This window comes from Platalea leucorodia, assembly GCF_965183815.1.
Source record: "Platalea leucorodia genome assembly, chromosome: 29".
In the NCBI taxonomy this organism is placed as follows: Eukaryota; Metazoa; Chordata; class Aves; order Pelecaniformes; family Threskiornithidae; genus Platalea; species Platalea leucorodia.
The window spans coordinates 1,172,686-1,198,306 of record NC_138851.1 but is presented as its reverse complement, the minus strand read 5'-3'; the positions used below and the strand labels follow the sequence as shown (position 1 = coordinate 1,198,306).

Below are 25,621 nucleotides of genomic sequence, written 5' to 3'. Positions count from 1 at the left end.
GGCGGCCGCCGGGGCAGAGCCCCCGGTGCAGCGGGGGGCTTCGCCGAAAGGCGGGGATCCGCGCCCCCAGCCGTGCCGGGGGGTCGCCGCGCGCCCCGGCCGCGCGCGGCCTCGTGCAAAGCCGCCTCGTGCAAAGCCTCGTGCAAAGCCTCGTGCAAGGGGGTCGAACGAGGACGCCGCGGCCGCGCTTGCACGAGGGGCCCGGCCCGGGGGTCCCCCCCCCCGCACCCCGGGACGGGGGACGGCCACGGATTTTGGCCGCTTTCCCTGGCCCCGTGGCAGCCCCAGCGCAGAACGGCCCAAAACCTCCGTTTCTGCCCCCAAATCCCCGACGCGGCGCTTGGAGCCAACACACACCCCCCCCACCCCCCCGGTAATTAATTCCCTCTGTGCGAAGAAAAAAAAACCCAAAATTTGGGCGTTTCGTCGTCGGGGCTGGGTGGAGGCTCCCGCGCATCGGTGCCCGCACACCTCCCCGGCCCCAAACCTCACGGCTTTTGCCCCAAAACCGCAACGGGGAAGGGGGGGGGGGGAGGCTGCGCGCGGCGTCGCTCCCCGGCCCCCGCCCCCTTCCTGCCCCGTTTTGCTTGGCAAAACCCATAAAATGGGATGCAGCGGCGCTGGCACGGGGGGGGGGGGGGGGGGGGCGGCGCGGGAAGAGGGGGCACCCAGGGCCGAGGGCTTCGCATGAGGCGTCGCGATTGGCACGAGGGGTCGCGATTGGCACGGGGGGTCGCGATTGATTGGCACGAGGGGTCGCGGCCGCACGACAGCTCCGCTCACGGCACCCCCGGCCGAGCCATCCGCAGGGGCAGGGGGGGACCCCGGTGTCTGGGCCCCCTCCACCCCACAGCCCCCTCCCCTCCCAGCTGGCCGCAGAGGACCCCGGCGTCCGGGCCCGCCAGCGCCCGCTTGGCCACGGGGAGGGCTCCCGGACGCCTGGGTCCACCTGGACACCGGGGTCCCTCCCGAACGCCTGGGTCCCCTCCGCACCCCGGGGAGGGCGCTGGGGTGGGTCGGGCTAGCAGAGCGGGGGTGTCAGTGGCCCGAACGCCTGGGTCCCCCCGCAGCCCCGGGGAAGACAAAGAGCCGCCAGGTCAGGCCCGCGCTGCCCGGACGCCTGGGTCCGCCCGAACGCCTGGGTCCCCTCCCGAACGCCTGGGTCCCCTCCCCGCCCCTCCGCGGGGAAGCCGGGGCCAGCATGGAAGGATCTAGAGGCTCGGCCGCCGGGGTCTGCCCAGACGTCGGGGCCCCTGCCCAAGGCCGGGGTCCCCTCCCGGACGCGAGGGTCCCCCCCTGGACGCCGGGGTCCGCGCTGAGGCGGGGTCCGGCCCCAGTGCCGCCGGGCTGCCATTGGCTGCGCCGGCCCCGCATTGAGCCGCAGTCTCGGGCGAAGCCACGTCGCCGCGTCCGCAGCTGCGAGCACCCGGCAAAGCGCCAGCGCGGCGGCGGGGGGGGCGGCGCCGGATTGGGAGGGAAAAGCCCAGAAAAAACAGAAAAGAGGGAAAAAAAAAGAAAGAAAAAAAAAAAACCACCCCCCCCCGGCCCCCCCGCCCCGGCAGCGCCCGCCCTCCCGCGCCGCTGCCAGCTCCCCCCGGCCCTCGGCTTCGCCGCGAGAGAAAACAGCCCGAAACAGCCGGAATTGCCGCCAAAAATCCCCCCGGCGGCCCCTGACGCCGCTGCCAAGACCCTCCCGTGCGGAGGGGGGGCAGCCGAGGGGGGGTGGCGAGCGAGGGGCGTCCTGGACCCCCGGGGGGGGCGGGGGGGCGGCCACGAGGGACCTCGGCACCAGGCCGGGAGCTGCCGGAACCCAGGCATCGGGGGGGGGGGGGGGACACCATCGCGTCCCGGTGGCCTCGGAGAGAACGTGCCGGATGGTCCTGGCGGGGGACCCAGGCGGCCGGGGGGGGCCAGGCATTCGCGGGGGACGCGGGCGTCCGGGGGGGACCCAGGCATCTGGGCTGTGCGGAGGAAGCCGCCTGCCTGCTCCCCTGCCCGCAGCCACGTGGAGGACCCAGGCGTCCGGGCTGCTCGAGGGGAACCCAGGCGTCTGGGCCCCCCCTCCCCACGCAGCCGAGCCGGGGACGGGACCCAGGCGCCCGGGCCGTGCCGGGGGGTCACGGGCACGGGGAGGGGGGACGCACCGCAGCGGCTCGAGGCGGTGCCGCAGCACGCGGGGCCGATGCAGTTTGGCACCAGCGGACCCAGGCGTCGGGGCGTGCCTCCCCCCCGGCCGGGGAGGGGACCCAGGCGTCGGGGCTGCAACCCACCCCCCAACCCCGCTCCCTCCCCAGAGCGGACCCAGGCATCCCGGCCCCCCCGTGGCCTCCTGCCAGGCCGGGCCGGGGGGGCCCCGCAGTGCTGCCGCGTCCAAGAAAGCTTTTTGTGGCCCATCAATAATTCAGGGCCCCCCCGGCCCAGCCAAGGGCTCCTCCATTATTGATGCCGCCAGCGCAGCCCCGCGGCCGGGGGACACAGGGGGACACGGGGGGACACGGGGAGGGGGATCAGCAAAGCCGCAAGTGCCGCAACACGGGGCTGCGGCAGCGCAGACAGCGAAGCACACGCAGATGTCTTGCCACGCGCGTGCAGGGCCCGCGCACACGCCTCGCCAGGCACACGGCTCCTCGCACGCGCACGCGGCACAACAGCGTGTGAACACACCCCGCGCAGGCAGCGCGCGCCGTGCACACGCACCCCCCGGCGTGGTGCCCACGCGTGTTGCCCGCCCCCGCCTCGCGCGGCCCCGGGCGCCTCGCACAGCCTTGCACGGCCTCGCACGTGGCGGGGGGGCGGTGCCTCCCCCGCACTGATTGCATCAGCCGGCAGCGTGGCCCCGCACAGCCACGCGTGGGGCACAGGGCCCTCGCACATGCCTCACACACGCATGCACAGCACCTTGCACCCGCGTGTTGCACACCTGTGCATGCAGGGATACAACACGGGCGGTGCGGGAGTGCACCCATATGCAGAGGCACCGGGCACACATGTTGCACACACGCTGCGCAGGGAGACGCGCACAGAGCGTGCAGGCGCAGCTGCCACGTGTGCACGTCGCCTGCACACGCATTGCGCACATGGTGCATGTGCGGCACATGCATGTGCACCCCCATTACGTACGTGTGCACCAAGTCCCCATGACACACGCGCATCCTCTCTCCCCGTCACGTACACCTGCACCCCACTACATACGTGTGCACGTCCCCACCGTTACACGTGTGAACCCCGCCCCCCTGTCAGACCCGCCGGGCACCCGCAGTCCTTTGCACGCCCCAGCCCCTACAGCCTATAGGTGCCCCATGCACCGTCCTGGTCCTCAACGGGCCGTATAGGCGCCATAGGGGCTGGCTGAAGGTTTGGGGGGCGCTGGGGCACCTCACGCCCATCCCGTCCACCCCAGCCCCCCGAGGTGGCTCCGCACCCTCTGCGGGTCCTGGCACCAGCAGGGCTGAGCGTTAAGAGCTGCGGGTGCAGGGCACACCCCGCGGGACCGGGGGAACCCTGTGGCGACGGGCACCGCCGCAGCCTGCGGCAACGGGCCCCGCAGCAGTGCCGCGCCGTGCCGGGCCGCGCCGTGCCGCAGGCGCTGGGGCACATCCCAAACCTGCGCCACACGACGTCCCCTGACACCACGTCCTGCCCGCGCACCCCGCTCGGCAGCGTGCCCTCAGCTGCGGTCCGCTGCTCCCGGCGCGCAGCGCGCTGCCTACCACATACGTGTCACATCGGTGTCCCGTACATGGCACGTGCACGGCGTGCACCCCAGCACGTGCTGCACCGAACCCCTGAACGCGCGTTATGTTGTGTGCCATGATGTGCACGTTGCACCCGCAGCGTGCGGCGCGTTGCACCCCGCTGTCCGCAGCACCTCGTGCTCTGCGCTGGCCGCTGCACCGCACCCTGCGCCACAGCAGCCCCGGCGCCCTGGCACTGGGCACAGCACCCTGCGCCGCACCCGCCTGCACCACACCGCTGCAGGGGCTGGCGATGCACGCGTTGCTGCGGCCACCACCCCACACCCCCCGGGGCGGGGGCTACAGGCGCTGGGCACACGCAGCCCCCTCATCCCCTCTCGCGCGCGTTGGGCTGCCTCCCTCCGCAGCAGCTGTCTGGGTACGGGGGGCTGCGCGGGGACGGGGAAGGCTACGCATTTTCCCCCGTGCTTTGGAGAGCAAATGGCCATGGGGGCATTTTGTGCAGCTGGGGGGGGGGGTCCGTGGGTGCCCCCGCTCCACCCCAGGGATCACCCAGGTGGTGACAGTAACGGTGATGTCGTGACAGAGAGGGTGACGTTGACCCACATCGCTCCCAGCCTCTGCCACATCCCCCAGGGTCCGGGCTGGGGCAGGGGGCTGCTCCGCGCGGCCGGGAGCCCGCGGCTGGGGGACCTGGGGGACGCGGGGGGACACGGGCCCAACGAGCAGCCGCGGCACCGACAGCTGGAGCCCGGTGCTGGGCCGGGGGGGCTGGGGGCTGCATCCCGGTGGGGGCTGGGGCCGCGCGTGCAGCCGCAGGGTTTCACCGCGGAGGCTGCGGTTACGGCACGTAGAGAAGAGCCGCTGCCAGTTACGCCGGCTATAGGTTACATCGGCTATAGGTGACGGGGACTGGTGCCGCGCCAGCGGCTGACGAGGCACAGCCCACGCCTGGTCAGCCACAGGCCTGGCGGCAGGAGCTGCCACTATCCGTGCCACTATAGGTGCCGCTATGCGTGCTGCTATCCGTGCCCACGGCTGGACGCAGCGGCCGGATCCTGCACACGCTGGGGGCCTGGCCCCGCGCCGGGGCCGGGGGGTGGACGACGGTGGCACCGGCCCAAAACCGCGCAGAAATGGCTCGAAAGGGAAAGGAGGGTGAGAAGGGAGCACACGCGTGTGAGCGTGTGGTGCCAGCGCAGACACGCAGCCATGCTTCAGCACACTCAGGATTGGGCCCGTGAGGCTGCCGTGCATACGTGTGTGCACGCACGCGTGTGCACGGATGCGCGTGCACGGTGCGAGACTGCGGGTATGCACGGGGGTGTGCACACACGTGCAGAGCGCAACCACGTACGCACACCAGCGAGCACATACGTGTGCAGCGTGTGACTGCGTGTGTGCATGCAGGAGTGCATGCGTGTGCAGTTGTGTGCAGGAGGGAGCACACGCGTGTGCGCTGGCACGGGCAGGCGGGCTCACAGGCGCGTTGCTGGCGTGTGCAGGCAAGGGCACACGCATGTGCAATGGCGTGTTGCTGGCGCGTGCACACGCGTGTGCGGGGCGGGCGCCGAAGCTGCGAGAAGCGCCGCTGGCCGCCCGCCCAGACGCAACCGGCCGCCAAAACCTCCCCGAAAAGCGGGAGAAAAGGGCAACGGCGGGGGGGGGGGGGGGAGAGAAGCAACGCCCCGCGGGGGGGGCCGGGCCGCCCGGGCAACCATGGCGAGACCCCGGGGGGACCCCAGGACAGCGGGGGGGGGGGGACAGGGACCCCCACGGGATCTCCCATACGGACCCCGGTGCCACAGCCCCCGAGACGTGCCCCCAACCCAGCGCCCGACGTCGCCTCCCCCCCGGACCCCCTCCCCCAGCCTCCCCGGACCCCCTCCCCCCCCCGCAGCGACCCCCCTCCCCACGGCCCCCCGCGACACCCCAACAACCCCCCAGGACGAGGCGTCCCCCGGTCCCGGTGCCCCCGCGGGGGCCTCACCCTCGCCCGGCCCCGCGGAGCCCCCCGGCCGCCCTCCTGCGGACCCCGCGGCCACGACCCCCCCCGGCGCCGGGTTTCGGCCCGTCCCGGCCGTGCCCGCAGGCACGGAACACCCCGTGGGCACCGACCGCCCCGTCCCGCGGGGCCCCGCGGGCAGCACCCCCCGCGGGGCAAACACCCGCGCCCTCCCCGGGGGTCACCCCCGCCGCGGGAAGGGGCTCGGCCGCGGCACCGGGCCGGGGGGCCCCGGGGCGCTGCCCCACGCCGGACCGAGTCCCCCCGCGGCGGGCCGCCGCCGGGCTGGGCACAACCGGGGCCCCCCCGCACCGGGGGTCCGGCGGGGGCCGCTCCGGGACGCGGCGCGGCGGGCACCGGCCGGAGGCGGCAGCAGCCCCGGACCAGCCCGGCCCCCCCCCACCCCCCCCCCCCCGCAGCCGCGCACCCGCGGCCCCGGCGACGGCGGAGAAAGCGGGGGTCGCCGCCCGCCCGGTACCGGCAGCAGGGGAGGGGACGCGCCCCCACCCACCGCGCCCCCATCTCGGGGGGGCGCAGCCGCTCGCAGCCAAGCCGGGACCGGACCCCCGGGAGCGGACCCGCCGTTCCCGGACCCCCCGCCCCCGGCCGTACCTGGGTGAGGCAGTACGGGGAGTACATGGCGGCGGTGTCAGCCGCGGCGGGGCATGGCGGGCGGGGCCGGGGGCCGCGGTCCGGGGGTCCCGGGGCCGGGGGTGCCGGTGCCGGCGGCGCGCGGGGAAAGTTTGCCCGAAGTTGGCGCCCGCCGCACTTTTGCCGCGGGAAGCGCCGCGCCGGCCACGCCCCCCGCAGGCCACGCCCCACCGGGCCACGCCCAGGGACACGCCCACTCGCGGCGGGCCCCGCCCTCCTCTGCCGCGGGCCACGCCCCCGCCCCATGGGCACGCCCCCGCCGGGACGGAATGGGGGACATGGGGGGACACGGGGGGAGACGGGGGGACACGGGGACACACGGGGGGGACACGGGGGGGGACACAGGGGGCGTGGGGACACGGAGGGGGACACGGGGGGACACGGGGGCATGGGGACACGGAGGGGGACATGGGGGGACACGGGGGCATGGGGACACCAGGGGGAACACGGGGGGCGTGGGACATGGGGGGACACGGAGGGACACAGGGGGACACGGGGGGCGTGGGGACACGGGGGGGACATGGGGGGACAAAGGGGGACACAGAGGGACACAGCGGGACGCAGGGGCGTGGGGACACGGAGGGGGACACGGAGGAGGACACGGGGGGACACGGGGACACACACGGGGGGACACGGGGGGCGTGGGAACACAGCGGGGACATGGGGGGACACGGAGTGACACAGGGGGACACGGGAGCGTGGGGACACGGGGGGACATGGGGGGACAAAGGGGGACACAGAGGGACACAGCGGGACGCAGGGGCATGGGGACACGGAGGGGGACACGGGGACACACACGGGGGGATACGGGGGGCGTGGGGACACGGGGGGACATGGGGGGACAAAGGGGGACACAGAGGGACACAGCGGGACGCAGGGGCGTGGGGACACGGAGGGGGACACGGGGACACACACGGGGGGACACGGGGGGCGTGGGAACACAGCGGGGACATGGGGGGACACGGAGTGACACAGGGGGACACGGGGGCGTGGGGACACGGGAGGACATGGGGGGACAAAGGGGGACACAGAGGGACACAGCGGGACGCAGGGGCGTGGGGACACGGAGGGGGACACGGGGACACACACAGGGGGATACGGGGGGCATGGGGACACCAGGGGACACGGAGGGACACAGGGACACAGGGGGGGACACGGGGGGCATGGGAACACAGCGGGGACATGGGGGGACACGGAGGGACACGGGGGGCATGGGGACACGGGGGGGACATGGGGGGACACGGGGGGACACGGGGGGGAACACGGGTCCCCCACCTGCCCCGTCTGCGTCCCCGTCCCCGCACGCCCCCCCCCCCATGCAGGGACCCCGCAGCCGCAGGGCCCCGGCGAGAGGGGCCAGGGGCCGCTGTGGGTCCCCACTGGTGACGGCGACAGCAGCGGTGGCAGTGCCGGTGGTGGCAGCAGGGAGAGAGGCAGCACAGGCCGGTGAGCGCCGTGCCGGTGCCGGTGCCGGTGCCGGTGCCAGTGACAGCACCAGCAATGGTGCCAGTGCCGTGACAATGCCAGTGCCGGTGACCGTGTCCCGGCAGTGCCAGTGCCGATGACAGGGACAGTGGCAGTGATGGTACCACGGCGGTGTGGGTGACAGTGACAGTGGCGATGGCAGTGGCGGTGACGGCGGCGGTGGCAGCCTCATCTGTCATTCCGGCTGCGGCCGCGTCCCTCTGCCATCTGTCACCACCCGGTGCCAGCGCTGGCACCGCCACCACCGCCACCGTCACCCCTTCGCTGCCGGAGACGCCGTCACCGCCGCGGCCCGAAGCACCGAGGGGTGGCGCGAGGGGCCCCGGCTTTGGGCTTTGTCCTGCGGGGGACACGGGGGGACACGGCTCCGCAAAGCCCCCGGCCCCCCCAGAGCACCCGGTGCCCGCCACGGCCAGAGGGGACCCAGGCGTCCGGCACGTCCGAGCCCCCGTGTCCCCGTGCACACGCGTGTGCAGCCGGCGTGCGTCGCACAGGGCCCATCGCCCCCCCCCCCCCCGTCCCCACCAGCTGCTCGGGGGCCGCCAGCGCCAGATGTGCCGCCGCGACCGGCTGGGGCCGCAGATGGAGCCGAGCGCGGCGGGGGGGGGACGGGGACGGGGACGACGGCGCTCACACACGCCGCCGCATGCGGCGACACGCCCTGACACGCCGTGACACGCCGCGACACGCCCTGACACATTGCAACATGCTCTGACACGCCGCAACCTGCAACGACACGCCCCGACACGCCAGGACAGGCACCGACACCACAGCGCGCCGGCTGCCGGCCCCGGGGACGCGCGTGGGACGGGGACCCGGGCGTCCGGGACCCCCTCGCCCCTGGGGCTGGACAGGGAGACCCTGGGAGGGGGAGATGCCCCCCGCGGTGGGAAAGCCGGGGCGGTGGGCTCTCGGCGGTGGGGAAGGACAAAGGCGGGAGCGAAGGAACCTCAGAGGCCCCAAAATCGGGCAGAGCCGCCCCAAAATGGGCCAATTTCCAGCCCCGCCCCTTGGCCGGGTTTAGGGGGGTTCACTGGGGGGGTGGGGGCTGGGAGCCCGGACACCCGGGTCCCCCCTGGGGAGGAGGGGGGGGCTGGGGGCTGCAGCGGTGGCGGGGGGGGCTCAGACGCCTGGGTCCCCCACCCCGGGGAGGCCTGGGGAACGTTTTGGGGCGATTTCGGGGGATTTTGGCTCTGGTTAGCGGCGGGTTTTCGCCGGCTGCCGAGGCCTGGAAGCCATTAGGGCTCCCCCCCCCCCCGGCCCCCGGCAGCTTCAGCCAGAACGGGGCGGGGGGAGCGGACCCAGGCGTCCGGGGGCCCCGGCCCCCCCGTGGGGCCGCCGTGGGGAGCGGCCCCAGGCGCCCGGGCTCCCCCCCCACCCCCTTTTCCCGTCACCCGGCCGCAGGGCCCCCCCCGCCCCCCCCCAGGGGGGACCCGGGCGCCCGGGGGCTGCTCCTGGGCGCGGGGGGGGGCCGGGGGGGCCCGGCCGCGGGCAGGGAGGGGTTAACGGCGCCGAGCCCTTGGCAGCGCGCCCCGGGGCTTGGCTGCGGCTGCGGGGGGGGCGGGGGGGAGGGGCGGGGGGGGGAGGGGAGCCCGCTCCGAGCCCAAATCCCCCCCCCCGGGGGAGGGGCGGCGGTTTCGGAGCATCGCGGCGGGGAGCGCCCCCCCCCCCCCCCCGCCCCGCTCCCAGCGCCGTTTCGGGGTCCCCGCCGCCCCCCCCCCCCCAAGGCGGAGCCCCCCCAACACCAGAGGGGTCCCCACCCCCCGGGGTCCCCCCCGTTACGAGCCCCCCCGGCGCCCCCCACCCCCGCCGGGGTCCCCCCGCCCCGGGCACCGCCCCCCGCCCCCGGCTCCTCCCCCGCAGCGCCCCCCCCCGCCCGTCACCTCCCGGCGCGGCTTCCGCCCGCGCCTTCAGCCGCTTCCGCCCTCGCTCCCGCCGCTTCCGGCGTGTCACTTCCGCCGCCCGCGCAAGATGGCGGCGCCCATGGGGCGAGCGCTGGCGGCGGCGCTGGGCCGGGCCCGGGTCTCGCTGGCGATCGCGGCCCCGGCGCGGCCCTACCGGGCGGCCCCGCTGCGGCGCAGGACGGGCCCGGCCCCGGCGGACCCCGCGGACCCGCGGGCGGCGGCGCGGCGCTTCGGGCGGCTGGGGGAGGCGGCGGCGGTGCCGGTTTGGCGGCTCTGGCCGGACCCCGAGCAGCTGCGGGCCGCGGAGGCGGAGGAGCGCGAATGGGACCCGCCGCTGCGGGAGGTGGAGGCGGCGCTCGACCGGCGGGAGCGGGAGGAGGCGCGGCGGCGTGAGGAGAGGTGGGGCGGGGCGGCGGGGGCGGGACTGGGGGCACTGGTGGAACTGGGATCGGGGGCGGGGGGGGGCACCGGGGGAACTGGGGGCACTGGTGAGAACTGGGATCGGGGCTGGGCAGACACTGGGAGAACTGGGATCAGGTCGGGGCGGGCACTGGGGAGAACTGGGAGTACAGGGAGAACTGGGACCGGGTTTGGAGGGACACTGGTGGAACTGGGATCAGGGGTAGGAGGGGCACCAGGGGAACTGGGGACACTGGTGAGAACTGGGAGAACTGGGATCAGGTCTGGAGGTCACTGGGGAGAACTGGGGGTACAGTGGTGGCACTGGGAGAACTGGGGTCAGGGTTGGGGAGACACTGGGAGAACTGGGATCCAGTCTGGGGGGGGGCACTGGGGAGAACTGGGGGCACTGGGAGATCTGGGACTGGGTTTGGAGGGACACTGGTGGAACTGGGATCAGGGGTAGGAGGGGCACCAGGGGAACTGGGGACACTGGTTAGAACTGGGAGAACTGGGATCAGGTCTGGAGGTCACTGGGGAGAACTGGGGGTACAGTGGTGGCACTGGGAGAACTGGGGTCGGGGAGACACTGGGAGAACTGGGATCCAGTCCGGGGGGGCACTGGGGAGAACTGGGGGCACTGGGAGATCTGGGACTGGGTTTGGAGGGACACTGGTGGAACTGGGATCAGGGTTGGGGGAGGGCACTGGGGGAACTGGGACTGGGGGGAACTGGGGGCACTGGTGAGAACTGGGATCAGGGCTGGGGGGGCACTGGGAGAACTGGGATCAGGGCTGGGAGGGGCACGGGGACAACTGCTGAAAACTGGGAGAAATGGAATCAGGGCTGGGGAGACGCTGGGGAGAAGTGGGGGCGCTGGGACTGGGGGCACAGGAGGCACTGGGAGAACTGGGACCAGGGGGAGCGCGGGGATGGGGGGCGGGAGGGGGGTGTCCCATCCCGGGGTCCCTCCTGTCCCCCAGGCAGCAGCTGGTGGCCCGCAGCCTGGCGGCGATGCCGGCGCGGGTGAGCGCCTGGCGGCAGGAGCGGGAGCGGGCGCGGGAGCGGGCGCGGCAGGAGGCGGCGCGGCGGCAGCGGTTGCTGGCCGAGGCGGGGCTGGGGGGGCCCCCCCGCCCCGGGACCCCCCCCCGCGGCAGCCCCAAGGCGCAGGCGCTGCTGCAGGACCTGGAGCGGCGGCAGCGGCAGGAGGAGAAGCGCCGCCGGCGGCAGGAGCGGGAGGAGGCCGCCCGTAGCGCCATGGCCGCCGCCGAGGCTGCCGCCGCCTCCCGGCCCCCCCCGGGGGGCCCCCCCCGGGAGCACAGGGGCCGTCTCCTCCTGAGCCCCCCGCCCCCTCCTCAAATCACACCCACGCGGCCCCAAAATGGGTTTAAAATTCTGCATTTAATTTCTTCCCCCGAGTTGTGGTTCTTCCCGCGGTGCTGCCCCCCCCTCCCCCCCCAGGGCCGAACGGGGGAAGGGGGGGTCGGAGGGGGGGGGACGACAGGAGAAAGCGGTTTGCGGAGCACCCCCCAGCCTGGGGGGGCTCCGGGGGCTCCACCAATCGCTGCTGCTCCCTCGGGGCGTGGCAGGGCTGGGGCCCAATGGGGGTCCCAGTCCCGCCCCTCCCCGAAAGGCAAGAGCCACACCCACAGGCCCCGGGGGGGGCCGTGCAGAGCTGTGGCCCCCCCCCCCCCCGCGGTGGGACCCCCCAGGAGGCCGCGTGGGCCCCCTGCCCCCCCCAGCGGTGGGGGGAGGGTGGGGGGCGCCTGCCCCGGCCCCTCAGTCGTCGTCGAAGTTCTGGCTGAGCAGGAAGTTGGCCGCCAGGTTCTCGTTCTTCTCGCAGGCGAAGTAGGCCTGGATCACCAGGCTCTCGGGGAAGCCCAGTGCCTTCAACTGCACGGGGGAACCGTTCACTCTGGGCCCTACTGACACCCCGGGGCGGGCACAGCTGCCCACCACCACTGTTAACCCTGGACCCTAACGGTAGCTCTCGCTGCGCGCCCCCAAACGATAGCTCTGGACACGTTACCAATTGGGAGCACTAACTCTGGTCCCTAACGATGCCTAAAGACCAGCTATTGCCTTTCTAGTTCCCACTAACAGCTACTTTCTGCTGCTGTTTACTCTGGAGCCTAGTGACCACAGTCCAACCGCTGCCATTCTTAACAGCCGTAAGCATGCTGTGCCTCCCACCAGCGTTAACTCTGGACCCTAATAAGAGCTCTAAGTGCACTATTTCCCCAATTTGCTCAGCGCTGTAAACTCCGGTTCCTACTGACGGCTGTAAGTCACCTGCAGTGACTCGTGCCCGCAGATCATCCGTGCTATTAACTCTGGTGCCTACTAACAGCAAGGAACACCTGCCGCACCCTGCCGAGAGCCGGTGCCCCCTGCGGCGTCCCGTCGCCCTTACCCTTTCTATGGCTTCTTTTTCCTGAGGCGTCACCTGGATGTAGTTCATCTGAGGGGACTCGTCCCCGATGGCGCCCATCTCCCCCTCGAGGTCGCCCAGCTCCCCCAGCGGCTCGTTCAGCATCTGGATGAACTGCTCCTGGTGCTGGCTGATTTGCTGGGGGAGGGTGGGGAGGGGGTGAGTCGGGGGGTCCCGGGGGGGTCCCGGGGGGTCCGGGGGGGGTCGGGTACCTGGAGCAGCTGGGGGTTCTCCTGGCCCAGCTGCTGGAGCAGGGCGGGCAGCAGGGCCGGGTTCTGCTGGATCACCTGCCGCATGTTCTGGAACTGCGGCTGCTCCCGCAGGAACTCCAGCGGGTTCTCCCCTGCGGGTGGGTGGGGTCAGACCAGGCCACGCCCAGGGGTGGGGTCTGGCCAGGCCACCCCACCCTCCCCAGGAGGAGGAGCCTCCTCAGGCCCCGCCCCAGGAAAGTGGGACCTCCCCAAGCACTGCCCCAGGGGGTGGAGCCAGGCACAGCCCCACCCACTGACCAACCTCCTCCCAACCAGGCCACACCCACGAAGGGGCAGGGCCTGCCAAGGCCACACCCCCCCGGCACACAACCAGGTGGTGCTCCCAGGGGGCGGTCCCTAGTGCTCGCCCACACCCCAAGGGGAGGAGCCTCCGGGCCACACCCCTGACCAGGACCCCACCCATTGGGGAGGAGCCCCATGCCCCACCCCGAGGGGGTGGGGCCTCCTGGGGTGTGGCCAGCCCTGGCCCCACCCAGTGGGTGTGTCCCACGGAAGCCCCGCCCCACTGACCTTCAGGCGCCGGCTGCTCCGGGGGGCGGCTCTCCTGCACGGGCGGGCGCTCGGGCTCGGGGCTGCCGGGGATGCCCTGGGGGCGGCGGGGGTCAGGGGGGCCCCGAGCGCCCCCCCGGCCCCCCCGCCCCCGCCCCCGGCCCCCCGCTCACCGTCAGCAGGTACTCGACGGCGCGGTGGGGGTTGTTGTAGCTGGCGCGCAGCGCGGCCACCACCCGCTCCCGCTCGTACCCCATCGACATGATCTCCGTCAGCATCGTCTCGTACTCCGAGCCCGTCACTGCCGGTCCCGCGTCAGCGCTGGCCCTGGGACCCCCCCGGGCCCCCCCCGGCCCCAGGACCCCCCCGTCTCCTCCCGGTTACCTCCATTGCCCCATAACGAGGACCCCAACTCCAAAGATCCCTGTTGATCCATCCCGTTCCCTCACCCAGGGGCCCCCAAACCATCTTCCGCGACACCTCCTCCTCTTCTCCGTCCCCGCTCAGGAGCCCCCCACGCCTCCCCCCGTTCCGGAGCCCTCCCCGTGTCAGGGGCTGCCACGCACTGGGAAGCCCCCGCCCCACCGCTTCTCTGGGCACCACAAGTCCCCCCCCACCCCAGAGGTCCCCCCACGTCCCTCCCCCCTCGTGCCCCTCCCCCCGGGGACCCCCCATCCCCCCATCCCACGCCCCCGGCACCCACCGAGGGTGGAGGCGGCGTCGGCCGAGCGCCCCGCACTACCTGGGGGGGGAACAGAGCTGCGGATTCAAGAGAGAGATTTGGCAGCTGGTGCCTTTCTGGGAGCTCCGGGGCACAGCCGGCCCCCCCAGAGCCCCCTGTGGCCACCTACCCCCCTCCCCATGCTGGCCCAGCCCCAGCCCCCACTCTCCTGCTACTCCCCCCCCAAATATTCTCTGTGCTGGCCCCTAATCCCCCCACAGCCCCCCCAAACGCTTTGCTTCAGGCTCTCCCGGCCCCCAGACACAGGCTCTGACAGAATTAGACCCCCCTGCCCCCCAATTCCCCCTCCCTGGGGCTCGGTCCCCCCCTTACCCCGCCGCGGGCTCCGAGAGGGCGAGCGGAGGGAGGTCGTGGGACGGCGTCTCCTCGCTGGGGGCGGCCGGCGGCGGGGGGACGGCGTCAGCGGCCGGGGGGGGCCCTGGTGCCGCGGGAGGCTCCGAGGCGCTGCCAGCCCCGGCCTCGGGGGCTGCGGTGCCCAGTGCCGACTTGGCCTGTGGGAGGGGGTCGTGAGCGGGCAGCCGGGTCTGGGGGGGGGGTCCCGTTTTGGGGAGGGGGACCTGGGGGGGTCCCACCTTGGTCACCATGACAACCACGAAATTCTTCTCGTCGATGCGGTACTCGCGGATGGGGACGTCATCGCTCAGGATCTTCCCGGCGTAGATAAGCTTCTGCCCGGCCACGGGGAAGGCATCGCTGCCCTTCTCCGCCTCGATCTTCTCCTTCAGCGCCCGCACCTGGGGGCGCAGGGGGTCAGGGGCAGCCCCCAGACGGCGTCACCCCAAAAACACGGATTCCCACCAAAACCAGCGAGGACGCCCCGAGCCAGGGGAGCCACCGTCCCGCCTGGGGCCGGCGGAGCGACGGCCTCTGGGCTGAGGCAGGCGGCGGTGGGGGGTTCAGCCCCCCCCCAGTAATTCCCCCTTCAACCGCCCTGGCGTGCGGAGGACCCGGGCACCCGGGGCCGCCCCGCGGGGGGGCACTGGGGAGCCCCGGGCTGCACAACGAGAACCGCCCCCGCCGGCTGCGCCGCAGCGGGCGCGACGCCCGTGACCGCGCTCCCTAGAGGGGACAGGAGGGGACGGGGAGCGCGCCCGGGCCGAGCGGGGGGCGAACCCCCCCCCGCGTACCCCGCACACGGCTCCATCCTGAGCCGGGGAGCGGGCCGGGACCCGCCGCGGCCCCGCGGGGGCACAGAAGCCCCGGGGCGCCCCGCTCCGGGGGGAGCCGGACCCCGCCGCCGCGGGCGGGAGCGGGATCGGGGCCGCCCCAGGCCGGCGGGGGGGTGAGGCCCAGCCCCGCCCGCCCGCCCGCCCCGCGGGGCCGCTGCCGGCCGCGCCCGCCCGGGCCGCGCTCACCGTCTCATGCGGCTCCATGCGGATCTTGAAGGTCTGCTGCTGCAGCGTCTTCAGCGTCACGGTCACCGCCATGGCGCGGCGGCGGCGGCGGCTCCTCCCGGCGGCCCCACAACATGCAACTCACGCCGCCGCCATCTTAGGCGCCCCGCCGCTTCCGCCACGTGACGCGCGGCCGGAACTCCGTCACGGCGCGGGCCCTTCCCGCCTTCCCCCGCCCACACGCGCCCCGCCCCGCGGCGGCGCCCCCCCCGTCACGTGACACGGGGAAGGGCGCGGCGCCCCCGTCACGTGAGGCGCGCGGCGGCACAAAATGGCGGCGGCGGCGGGAAGATGGCGCGGGCAGAGGGAGCGGAGCGGAGGCGGCGGCCGGGACGAGCGTTAATTTAATAGAAACCGGCTCGCGACACCCGTACAGCCACGTGCGCCCGCGGAGCCCCACCCCCCCGCCGGTACCGGGGGGGCCTCCCCCCCCCCACCCCCCCGCCCCCGCGGTACCGGGCCCGGCGCCCTTCCTGAGTCCTCGCCCCGGGGGGGGCCCGGCCCGGCCCCCCGCTCCCCGGGCCCGCGGCGGGCGGGCGGCGGCGCCCATAGAAAAGAGTCCAGGTCTCACAGAGACGAACGGTCCCGCCCCGGGGCCGGCCGGGCCGCGCCGCCCCTCACAGCTCGTCCCGCGGGGCCGCCTCCGCCTCCTCGGGCTCGGCCTCGGGCTCCTCCTCCTCCTCCTCCTCCTCCTCGTCCCCGTCCCCCTCCTCGTCCCCCTCCTCCTCCTTCTGCTGCTTCTCCTCCTCCTCCTGCTTCTTCCGCTGCTCCTCGTCCTGCTGCTCCTTCATCTTCCTCTCCGCCTCCTGCGGGACGGGGCGGGGGTCAGCGGGGGGGCGCCGGGGCGCCGCGGGGGGGTCCCGGGGCGCGGGGCCGTCCCCTCCCCTACCTTGGTGGCCCCCCAGGTCTCGTTCCCGATCTCCTCCGCCAGCTTCTCGTCGTCGGTGATGAGGAAGTTGTCAAAGATGGTGCCGGACTTCACCTGCGGGACGGGGAGCGGTCAGGGGGCGACAGGGGCCCCGGGGGGGCGACGCGGGGATGACACGGCCCCGGGGGGGCGACGCGCGCCCGCGTGACGGCGCCGACGGCGCCCCGCGCACCTGCCAGAGGTCGAGGCCGATGACGCCGAAGCTGTCGTAGGCGTAGAGGTGGGGGTCAGGGCTGTACTCGGGGTTGTCGATCTCGGGGTGCACCCACTTCCCCTTGTAGTCGGGGTTGTCGATCTGCCGGGGCCTCCACTCGCCCTGGGGGGACGCGGGGGGTCAGGGGGGGCGCGGGAGGGGGCGCGGCCCCCGCCCCGGAGGCGAAGCCCCCGCCTCACCTTGTACTCGGGGTTCTGGATGACGGGGGGCTCCCACTCCCCGTCCATCTCCTCGTCCCAGTCCTCCGGCTTCTTGGCGTCGGGGTCGGGGATGTGCTCGGGCTTGTCCCAGTCCTGGGGGGGCCGGGCGGGGTCAGGGCGCCGCCACCGCCGCCGCAGCCCCCCCCGCCGCTCCCCCGCCGCCCCCCCGCCCCACCTCAGGCTTGCTGTCCTCGGGGTCGTCGATCTTGGCCCGCTCGTCCCAGTCGTCGGGCTTCCGCGCCTCGGGGTCCTTGATCTTCCTGGGGGGCAGGAAGTCCCAGTCCTCCTCCAGGCTGCCCGACTCCACCCGCGCGTTGTCGATCTTCACCTCGTAGGTGTTGTCGGGACGGACCACCAGCGTGTAGAGGTGGGTGAACTCGTCGTCCTGCGGGGGGGGGGGTGGCTCAGCGGGGCTGCGGACCCCCCCCGCGGGGCGGGGCTGGGCCCCCGCGCCCCCCACCCACCTTGCAGCGAATGTCCTTGTTGATCAGGACGTTCTTCCCCTTGTAGTTGAAGATGACGTGGACCTTCTTGGTGCCGGGCCGGGGCCGCAGATGTCGGGGCCTGGGGGGGGGGGATACGGGGGTGAGGGGGGGCCCCGCGCGGTGCCACCAGGGGCCGCGGGGGGCCGGGGACCCACCGAACATGATGTTGTACTCGGAGTCGCCGTGCATGTCCTCCTGGCTCAGGCTGGCCGGGAAGAGCTTGACGTAGCCGCCGCCACAGTCGATGTTCTGCTCGTGCTTCACCGTGAACTGCACCACCAGCGTCTTGTCCCGGTTGCTGAAGGGCTCGAAGCGCGAGGAGATGGCGTAGAACCGGGCGTCCTGGCTCGTCTGGATCCCTGCGGGACGCGGGCACGTTGGAGTGGGGGGGGGACTCCTGGCCCCGGGGGGTCCCCACCCGGCACGGCCCAGCCGCGGGGCTCCCCTTACCTTTGTCCTTCTCAGCGTCGCCGTAAAACTTCCCAGCAGTGAGGACGAACCGGCCGTAGTCAGGCTTGTGCTTCGATTCCACCCACCGGCGGGTCCAGGCATCTGCGGGAAGGGAGCACTCAGGACCCAGAGTCCCCTCCCCACGGCTGGGGAGCCGGTTCTGCCCCCCCCCAGCGCAGAGCCGGGGCAGCTCCTGAGGCCCGTCACGCTCCAGAGGAGCCCATCGAGGAGAGCTGCCCACCTGCACCCACAGCCAGAGCTGGGACCCCACCCCCCACATTGCTCCTCCCCCCCAGTGCTGGGAGCCCCAGAGGAAGCTGGGGTCTGGGGGTCTCCCTTGCTGTGGGGCTGCAGGAGGATTTAGGGTCCCGGGGAAGGACAAACTCCCAACACAAGCCACCTCCTGTCCCGCCTCCCCCCATAGGGAACACCCCAGCCCCCCCACTGAGAAACCCCTTGGGGGGTCCCCGCTCTTGACAGCCCCCATCCACTGCCTCTCCAGCCCCCCAGGCTGGGGGGGGCCTCTCAGCCCCCTGTAGCCTCCCAGGGCCCCGTTCCCCAGCCCAGGGCAGAGCTCCTACACAAAGTTCTCCCCAGGACCACCCATCCAACTGGGGCCTGAGCCCCCCTCCATCTTTCTCCTGAGCCGTACCCCTCTCCTAGATCTCTCAGCCCCCTCGTCTCCCCCAGCTCTACCCGAGGACTGACCCAGAGCCCTAGCCCCCCCATCCCTCCAATGACCCTTACCCTCCTCAGCTCTGATCCTTCACCCCCCATATGACCCCCATCCTCCTCAGCCCAGGTGAGACCCCTCGCTCCCCACCCCATCCTTCCCGTCTCCCCCCCATCCACTTCCAAAACCAGGCCCTCCCCCACCACGGCCCCCGACCTCCAGCTCAGGGGAGGCCTCCAGGCTCTCCTGTACCCTCCCTCACCTCAGGGAACGCCAAGGGTCCCCACAGTCGCCTCCCTCACCTCGGGGGACTCCCCCCTCGACCCCCTGTACCTCAGGTGCCCCCCAAGGCCCTACAACCTCCCTCCATCTCAGTAACGCCCCCCCCCAGGTCCCCTTCACCTCAGAGGACCCCACGGCTCCCCACAGCCCCGCCCTCGCCTCAGCCGTGTCCCCCCACCAGGGGACCCCCGCCCCGGCCCCCCCCCCCTCACCTCCATCCCCGAACTCCTCCCGGAAGAACTGGGTGGGCCCGGCCCGCCGCCAGCGCCAGGAGGGCGCCGAGCATGACGGGGAGGCTGAGGCGGCTCCTGAGGCGGCTCATGGCGGCGGTCCCACGCGACGCGGCCCGGTTGCTCCCTCCCTCCTGGCCCGGCGGCGCCCGGCACTGCGGAGGGGGGCGGCGGCGGCGCCCCGCTTTTATATGCCCCACCGCCCCTCGGCCCGCCCCCGGCCCCGGCCCATTGGCCCGCGCCCGCGCAGGGCCCGCTCCCATTGGCCGGCCGCCCGCTGGCCGGTGGCGACGGCGCCCCCGAACGTTGGCGTCCCAGATGGCCGCTTCCCATTGGCTGAGCACGACGACCAATGAGGAGCGACCACGCGTTCGGAGGGAGACGCCCCCCCCCCCCCTCCCGCGCGCTCCTGTCCTCGCTCCGCGGGGAGCGTCACCGCAGTCACGTGGGGCCGGGCGCTCTTAAAGGGCCAGGCCTCCTGCGGACCACGTGGGTGCCATCCCATAATGGCACCGGGAAAAGGATCGGGCCCTGGCGCGACACGGGAGCGCGTTGGGGGGGACGGGACGCGGCACGACACACGGGACGGGGGGGGTGTCTCTCCTGTTGTCTCAGGGATTTATGGCCTAATACGGAGCTGCGATGCAATGATGATGTAATGCGACCCAGTGATGTCATAGCACACGCGAAACCCAGGAAGGTGCAAAGCCGGGGGGCTGCGCTAACGAGGCGCTGGCGCCTCCCCCCAGCAGGGGCTGTCGTCATGGCGACGGGGCGCCTGGGGTCGGCGTCACCGCGGCGACAGGCCGGCAAACCGGGGCCGGGGTCGTTGTTGCCATGGCGCCGGGCCCGGGGGTAAAGTCGCCCGGCGCCTCATGACGTCACTGTGCAGCCTCACGACGTCACGGCCCTCCCGCAGCGGCCGCCCCCGGCGTCCCGCCGCGCTCAAGATGGCGCCCCCGCCACGCTCAAGATGGCGCCCGCCGCGCCCCGCCCCGCCCCGCCGCTTCCGGCGGCCCCGGGAGCGCTTCCGGCGGGCGCGATGGCGCCGAGCGTGGCCGAGCTGCTGCTGCGGCGGCTGGAGCGGGCGGCGGCGGGGCCCGGCGGGGGCCTCTGCAGCCTGGAGGCGGCCGCCGCGCTCGGCCTCGACCACCAGACGCTCGTGGGCGCCGTCAAGAGCCTGCAGGCGCTGGGGGAGGTGGGAGCGCCGGGCGCCGGCGCGGGGAGGGAGGGCCGCGGTGCCGGTGCCGGGCCCCCCCGGTGCCGGTGCCGAGCCGCTGGCGTCCCCGCAGGTGATCGAGGCGGAGGCGCGGGCGGCCACGCGGTGGGAGCTGAGCCCCGAGGGCGCGGAGGTGCTGCGGGACGGCAGCCCCGAGGTGCGGCTCTTCCGGAGCCTCCCGGCGGAGGGGCTGCCGCAGGGCGAGGCCATGGTGAGCGGCGGGCACCGGCGGCGGGGGGCGGCGGGGGGCGGCCGCCGGGTCCCTGACGGCCGCCCCGTCCCCGTCCCCGCAGAAGCTGCCCGGCGGCTCGGTGGGCTTCAGCAAGGCCATGGCCAACAAGTGGCTGCGCCTGGAGAAGGGGGCGCCCGGCGGCCCCCGCGTCCTCCGCGCCGTGAGTGTCCCCCGCAGCGCCCCGAGGGGGAGGGACGGGGATCCCCCGGGGTCCCCGCGGGGGCCGGGGCCGCCCCGGTCCTCGGCCCGCCCCCAGCCCGCCGTGCCCGCAGGTGGCGGAGGTGCAGGACGCGGTGCAGGAGAGCCTGCGGCGGGTGCAGCGGGGGGAGGCCGAGAGCCTGCCCGAGCGCGACCGCGCCGAGCTGAAGAGGAGGAAGCTGCTGCTGGAAGTGTGAGCGGGGCGGGGGGCCGGGGGGGTGGGGGCGGGTTTGGGGGCGCCCCCTGACCCCCCCTCGCCTCCCCCAGCACCCTCAAGTCCTACTGGATCCGCAAGGGCAGCGCCTTCAGCACCGCGGTGGCGCGGCCGGAGACGGAGCTGACGCCGGAGATGATCGCCACGTGAGTCGGCGGGGGCCAGCCCCGCCGTGACACCCTGACCCTGCCGTGCCCCCTGACCCTGCCACGACCTTGCCGTGACCCTGTGACCCCTGCCGTGACCCCTGACCCCGCCCGCAGGGGCTCCTGGCGGCAGCTCCCCTTCAAGCCCTACAACTTCTCGGCGCTGGGGCTGCCGCCCGCCTGCGGCCACCTCCACCCGCTGCTGAAGGTGCGCTCCCAGCTCCGCCAGATCTTCCTGGAGATGGGGTGAGTGGGGGGTGCGGGGGGGGCCCTGGCCGGGGGGGGGGCGGCCCCCCTGACGCAGCGGCCCCCCAGGTTCACGGAGATGCCCACCGACAACTTTGTGGAGAGCTCCTTCTGGAACTTCGACGCCCTCTTCCAGCCCCAGCAGCACCCGGCCCGCGACCAGCACGACACCTTCTTCCTACAGGGTGGGTGCGGGGGGCGGGGACACGGGAGCCCCCCCAGACCCCGCTGACCCCCGCCTCCCTGTCTGTGCCCCCCCAGACCCCGCCGAGGCCCCCGAGCTGCCCGCCGGCTACACGGCCAAGGTGAAGAAGGTCCACTCGCAGGGAGGCTACGGCTCGCAGGGGTGAGGGCGAGACCCCGGGGTGGGCGGGGGCAGGTTGGGGGGCCATGTGCCCCCCACCCCGCGCTGAACCGCCCCCCTCCCCCAGGTACAAGTACGAGTGGCGGCTGGAGGAGGCGCGGAGGAACCTGCTGCGCACCCACACCACCTCCGCCAGCGCCCGCATGCTCTACCAGCTGGCCCGCCAGGTGGGACAGGCTCGGGGGGAGACGTGGGGAAGGGGTTTGGGGGGGCCCTGCCTGACCTCCCCCCTCCTTTGCCACCCCCCAGGAGAAGTTCTCCCCAGTGAAGTACTTCTCCATCGACCGGGTTTTCCGCAACGAGAGCCTGGACGCCACCCACCTGGCCGAGTTCCACCAGGTGGAGGGGGTGGTGGCCGACCGGGGCCTCACCCTCGGCCACCTCATGGGCACCCTCCGGCAGTTCTTCACCAAGCTGGGTACGGGGGGCACTGGGGTGGGCATGCGGTGGGGCCAGGGACTCCCCAGGGCCCCCCTCACCCTCCTCTGTCCCCAGGCATCACCCAGCTGCGCTTCAAACCGGCCTATAACCCCTACACGGAGCCCAGCATGGAGGTGTTCAGCTACCACGAGGGTGAGGGGGGCCCCGGGGGGTCTGTGTGGGCCCCCTCCATGGAGCAGGGGGGTCCTGGGGGTCTGCATGGGCCCCCGAGGAGCCCCAGGGTCTGCGTGCGCCCACTGAACATGGGGGGGACCCCACAGTCTCCATGTGCCCCCACAGAGCGTGGGAGGGAAATGGGGTGACTTTTTGGGGTGGCAGCCAGCTTAGCCTCATTCTGTCTGCTATGGGGTGGGGGGCTCTGGGGTGGTCCTATGGTGTGGGGGTCAGCCTAGCCTCGCTCTCTCCCCTGGGGGGGGCTTTGGGGTGTCTCTATGGGGCAGTGAGGCTCTGGGGTTCCAATATGGGGTGGCCGAGTCTCACTCTCTCTGAGGCAGGGGGTCTCTGGGGTGCCCCGTGGTTGGGGACCCCACCTCACCCCCTGCGGGGCGGGGGCCCCCACTTCACCCCCCAGGGCTGAAGAAGTGGGTGGAGGTGGGGAACTCGGGGATCTTCCGCCCCGAGCTGCTGCTGCCCATGGGGCTGCCCGAGAACATCTCCGTCATCGCCTGGGGGCTCTCGCTGGAGCGGTGAGTCGGGGGGGGCGGCTGGGAGCCGCGGGGAGGGGGCCGTCCCCGTCCCCGCTGACCCCCCGTCTCTTGCACCAGCCCCACCATGATCAAGTACGGCATCAACAACATCCGCGAGCTGGTGGGGCACCGGGTCAACCTGCAGATGGTCTACGACAGCCCCCTCTGCCGCCTGGACGCCTAGGCCCCGTCCTCCCGGGGAGGGGTGCCCCCCAATAAAGCCCCTTTGCCCAGCCGGGTGCCCGTGTCTGAGCCAGGGACCACGCGTGGGCGGCGCTGGGGGGGGGTTTATGGTGCGCAGGAGGCCGGGAGGCCCCAAGGCCTCACACGGCTCGGGGGCGGCCGCACCCACAGGCCGCCCGGCCCCGGCCCCGACCGCGGCTCCCCGCCGCCCCCCGGGGTGCCTCAGCCCGGCGGCCCCGCAGCGGGGCGCCTCCCCGCCCTTCAACCGGCCTCCGCGTCCCGTCCCGGCGCGCCCCGTACCGGTACCGGCGCCATCGCGGCTGCGTCTCCTCAGCGCCCGCCCCGGCCCTTCCCGCCTTTTCCCCCGCCGCCTTTCATTTGCCGCCCCACCGCCCAGGCGGGCGCCGATTGGCCGGCGCAGGTGCCCGTCGCCCGCCGGGGCCCCGCCCACCGCGCTCCCCTCAGCGTGGCGAGGGGCGGCCGCGGCTCCCGGGTCTCGCTTCCCCCGCTGCCCTGCCTGGCCCCTGCGCCGCGGGCCCCGCTCCCACGGCCGCGGCTCCCGGGTCCCGCTTCCCCCGCTGCCCTGCCTGGCCCCTCCGCCGCGGGCCCCGCTCCCACGGCCGCGGCTCCCGGGTCCCGCTTCCCCCGCTGCCCTGCCTGGCCCCTGCGCCGCGGGCCCCGCTCCCACGGCCGCGGCTCCCGGGTCCCGGTTCCCCCGCTGCCCTGCCTGGCCCCTCCGCCGCGGGCCCCGCTCCCACGGCCGCGGCTCCCGGGTCCCCGGTCGCGGTGGTTGGACCCCCCTGGGGCTGGGGGTGTCGCAGCACACCGTAAGCCCTGAGCAGCGGCACCGGAGCCGGCCCGGTCCTTCCCCCCACCGCGGCCCCTGCCGAGCCTGGCCGTGCCCTGGCCCCCGACGGCCGCCTGCAGCCCAGGCTGGGCATGTCGCGAAAGGAGCGTGAGGGCCCCGAGCCGGAGCCAGCAGCGGGCGACAGCCCCTTCCTAGCGGGGCTGGGCAGGGACGAGCCCCCCGGCGAAGACCCCGACAGGTAACGCGTGTTCCACCCTCCGTTGCCTCACAATTTTGGCGTAAATTGAGGAAAAAAAGAGCGTACGGGGAGTGACAACCCTGTGCGACACACACGTCCCCTTGCCCACGGGCCACCGCATTCGTTAGCAGAGTTGCCAACGTTTCCCAATTAACGCAAGCGGCCGGGGCAGAGCGCGGCCCCGGCCCCGCGGGGTGCCTGCCCCTGACGCGCGGGTCCTGTGTTTCGGCCGAGGACGGAGGCGCTGCCCGCGGCCCCCCGGCCCGGCGCGGAGGCGGCGCTGGACGGCCAGGCCTCCCGGTATTTCGCGTCGCTGGATGCCAGCGTCGGGGGCCTGCAGCAGCGCGCGCAGCAGCTGATCGACAGGGTGAACGACAGCCGCAAGGAGGACCACACCGTGATGAGCGGCTTCAGGGAGAGCCTGCTGCTGAAGGTGGGGGCCGGGGAGCGGCAGGGGGCTGCCAGCACGGGGGGAGCGGCGGGCGAGGAGACCCCAGCCCCTCGCTGCCGAGCGGGCCACTTGACGCGTTTAATCGCGTTATTCCACCCGAATTAGCGGCAGGCTGGGGGGGGCGGTGAGACGAGGTGCCGCGGGGAGGGAGCGTGGTGCGAGCAGCCTCTCGCAGGGCGCCGGCGCCAGCTGCACAGCCTGGTGTGCCGTATGCACCGGCGCTCGCTGCCGCGGCGGAGGGAGCACCCCCAGCCCTTCGGGGGTGGCTGCAGCTGTCTCTGGCCCCGCGTTGAGGAGCAGAGGGGACGCCAACGGCTCCCCCGTCCCCGCGCAGCCGCTGGCTGTCCTCGCTCGGCTGCGCGCCGCACCGGACTTTGCTCCCGCCGGCGTCCCTGCAGCCGGGGGGGCTGTGCCGGCAGGGCAGGCGGGGGGGCTCCCGCAGGCCCATGCGCAGATGGCAGCTCGGCCTCAGCAGCTGCGGCCCGCAGTGACCCGGCACACGGTGGCTACCGCGGCCGGCGCTCCGGCTACCGTGGGCGCAGCTGGCGGTGGCGGCAGCCAAGCCAGACCGGGGGCTGTGCCAGCCCCGGCGGCCGCAGCTGCCACCCCCCTCTGGGGACGGCAGCCGGGCGCCGGCCGTGCCAGCGGCGCTGCCCACCCCCGCACGCTGGCAAGAGCCGTTTCCCCCCCTTTCCGCCCCGGCGCGGCAGGTTTCAGGCCTGGCGGAGCAGCTGGAGGAGCGGCTCTTCCATCTCTACGGCCTCCACAACGAGCTGATCCAGGAGCGGCTGCAGGAGCTGGCGGAGGTGATGGAGCGCGTGGGGCAGGCCGAGGCCGAGCTCCGGCAGGTCTGCCGCACCGTGGAGGCAGCGTACCGCGACCTCTGCCTGCAGCCTGAGGCCTGAGCGGGACCCCAAATCCGCAGCGGCCCCCCCAAATCTGCAGGGGCCCCCCCCCAGCAGCCCGCCTGCCCTTCGAGTGGGGCGCGCGTCACCCACCGCTGCTGTGCCAGGGCAGCTGCGAGTGGGAAAGGGGGATTTTGGCCCAAAAGGGCTTTTTCGTTGCTGTTGGTGTTTAGGTTTAGCACGAATAAAAAGTGCAAAAAAACCCCAAAGGCTGAATCCGGGGGGGCTGCCAGGGCTCCGCTGCCCGCTCGCTCCAGCCGCTTGCCGGGGCAAAACCCCCCGCGCGCTGCACGTGCTGAAGCAGGGCCCCCTCCCGGTGGCAGAGCTGCGTCCCGGCGGCTTAATTAACGCTGACGAGGCT

General features: G+C 73.9%; 4 protein-coding genes across 4 annotated transcripts; 2 read left to right on the top strand and 2 right to left on the bottom strand.

The window, feature by feature from the left end:
• Window positions 1-11,793: 11,793 nt before the first annotated feature.
• On the bottom strand, window positions 11,794-15,515 carry LOC309601205 (UV excision repair protein RAD23 homolog A-like). The gene is made up of 9 exons (XM_082334129.1): window positions 15,429-15,515; window positions 14,646-14,807; window positions 14,386-14,564; window positions 14,035-14,090; window positions 13,505-13,632; window positions 13,353-13,428; window positions 12,783-12,913; window positions 12,553-12,708; window positions 11,794-12,032 (listed from the first exon to the last, which is right to left on the bottom strand). The coding sequence occupies exons 1-9, from the start codon at window positions 15,498-15,500 to the stop codon at window positions 11,919-11,921; spliced, it is 1,074 nt and encodes a 357-aa protein (XP_082190255.1). The 5' UTR covers window positions 15,501-15,515; the 3' UTR covers window positions 11,794-11,918.
• Window positions 15,516-15,912: 397 nt separating this feature from the next.
• Window positions 15,913-19,192, bottom strand: LOC309601150 (calreticulin-like; the record flags this gene model as incomplete). The annotated part of the gene is given in 11 exon segments (XM_082334045.1): window positions 15,913-16,273; window positions 16,357-16,449; window positions 16,568-16,711; window positions 16,789-16,902; window positions 16,985-17,194; window positions 17,274-17,354; window positions 17,357-17,373; window positions 17,450-17,653; window positions 17,745-17,846; window positions 18,912-18,954; window positions 18,956-19,192. Coding segments are annotated over 11 exon segments (1,434 nt in total). The 3' UTR covers window positions 15,913-16,084.
• A 760-nt stretch (window positions 19,193-19,952) lies between these two features.
• FARSA (phenylalanyl-tRNA synthetase subunit alpha) lies at window positions 19,953-22,919 on the top strand. Its single transcript, XM_082334096.1, has 13 exons — window positions 19,953-20,127; window positions 20,222-20,359; window positions 20,442-20,540; window positions 20,653-20,771; window positions 20,846-20,938; window positions 21,056-21,184; window positions 21,254-21,369; window positions 21,446-21,530; window positions 21,616-21,715; window positions 21,798-21,966; window positions 22,044-22,121; window positions 22,561-22,675; window positions 22,754-22,919. Exons 1-13 carry the CDS (start codon window positions 19,972-19,974, stop codon window positions 22,857-22,859), a joined length of 1,503 nt encoding a protein of 500 aa, XP_082190222.1. The 5' UTR covers window positions 19,953-19,971; the 3' UTR covers window positions 22,860-22,919.
• Window positions 22,920-23,797: 878 nt separating this feature from the next.
• SYCE2 (synaptonemal complex central element protein 2) lies at window positions 23,798-25,420 on the top strand (the record flags this gene model as incomplete). The annotated part of the gene is made up of 3 exons (XM_082334083.1): window positions 23,798-23,904; window positions 24,139-24,337; window positions 25,066-25,420. 3 exons carry the CDS (start codon window positions 23,798-23,800, stop codon window positions 25,258-25,260), a joined length of 501 nt encoding a protein of 166 aa, XP_082190209.1. The 3' UTR covers window positions 25,261-25,420.
• Between the last annotated feature and the right edge of the window lie 201 nt (window positions 25,421-25,621).

What these genes read in the sequence shown, in the direction of transcription:
- FARSA (XM_082334096.1), top strand. Translation starts at nt 19,972, where the DNA reads ATGGCGCCGAGCGTGGCCGAGCTGCTGCTGCGGCGGCTGGAGCGGGCG. An exon ending in TGCCGCAGGGCGAGGCCATG is followed by an intron (nt 20,360 to 20,441) that starts GTGAGCGGCGGG and finishes CCGTCCCCGCAG; the next exon opens with AAGCTGCCCGGCGGCTCGGT. An exon ending in ACGCCGGAGATGATCGCCAC is followed by an intron (nt 20,939 to 21,055) that starts GTGAGTCGGCGG and finishes CCCCGCCCGCAG; the next exon opens with GGGCTCCTGGCGGCAGCTCC.
- LOC309601205 (XM_082334129.1), bottom strand. Translation starts at nt 15,500, where the DNA reads ATGGCGGTGACCGTGACGCTGAAGACGCTGCAGCAGCAGACCTTCAAG. An exon ending in TGGTTGTCATGGTGACCAAG is followed by an intron (nt 14,565 to 14,645) that starts GTGGGACCCCCC and finishes CCCCTCCCACAG; the next exon opens with GCCAAGTCGGCACTGGGCAC. An exon ending in AAAAAGAAGCCATAGAAAGG is followed by an intron (nt 12,033 to 12,552) that starts GTAAGGGCGACG and finishes TCCCCCGTGCAG; the next exon opens with TTGAAGGCACTGGGCTTCCC.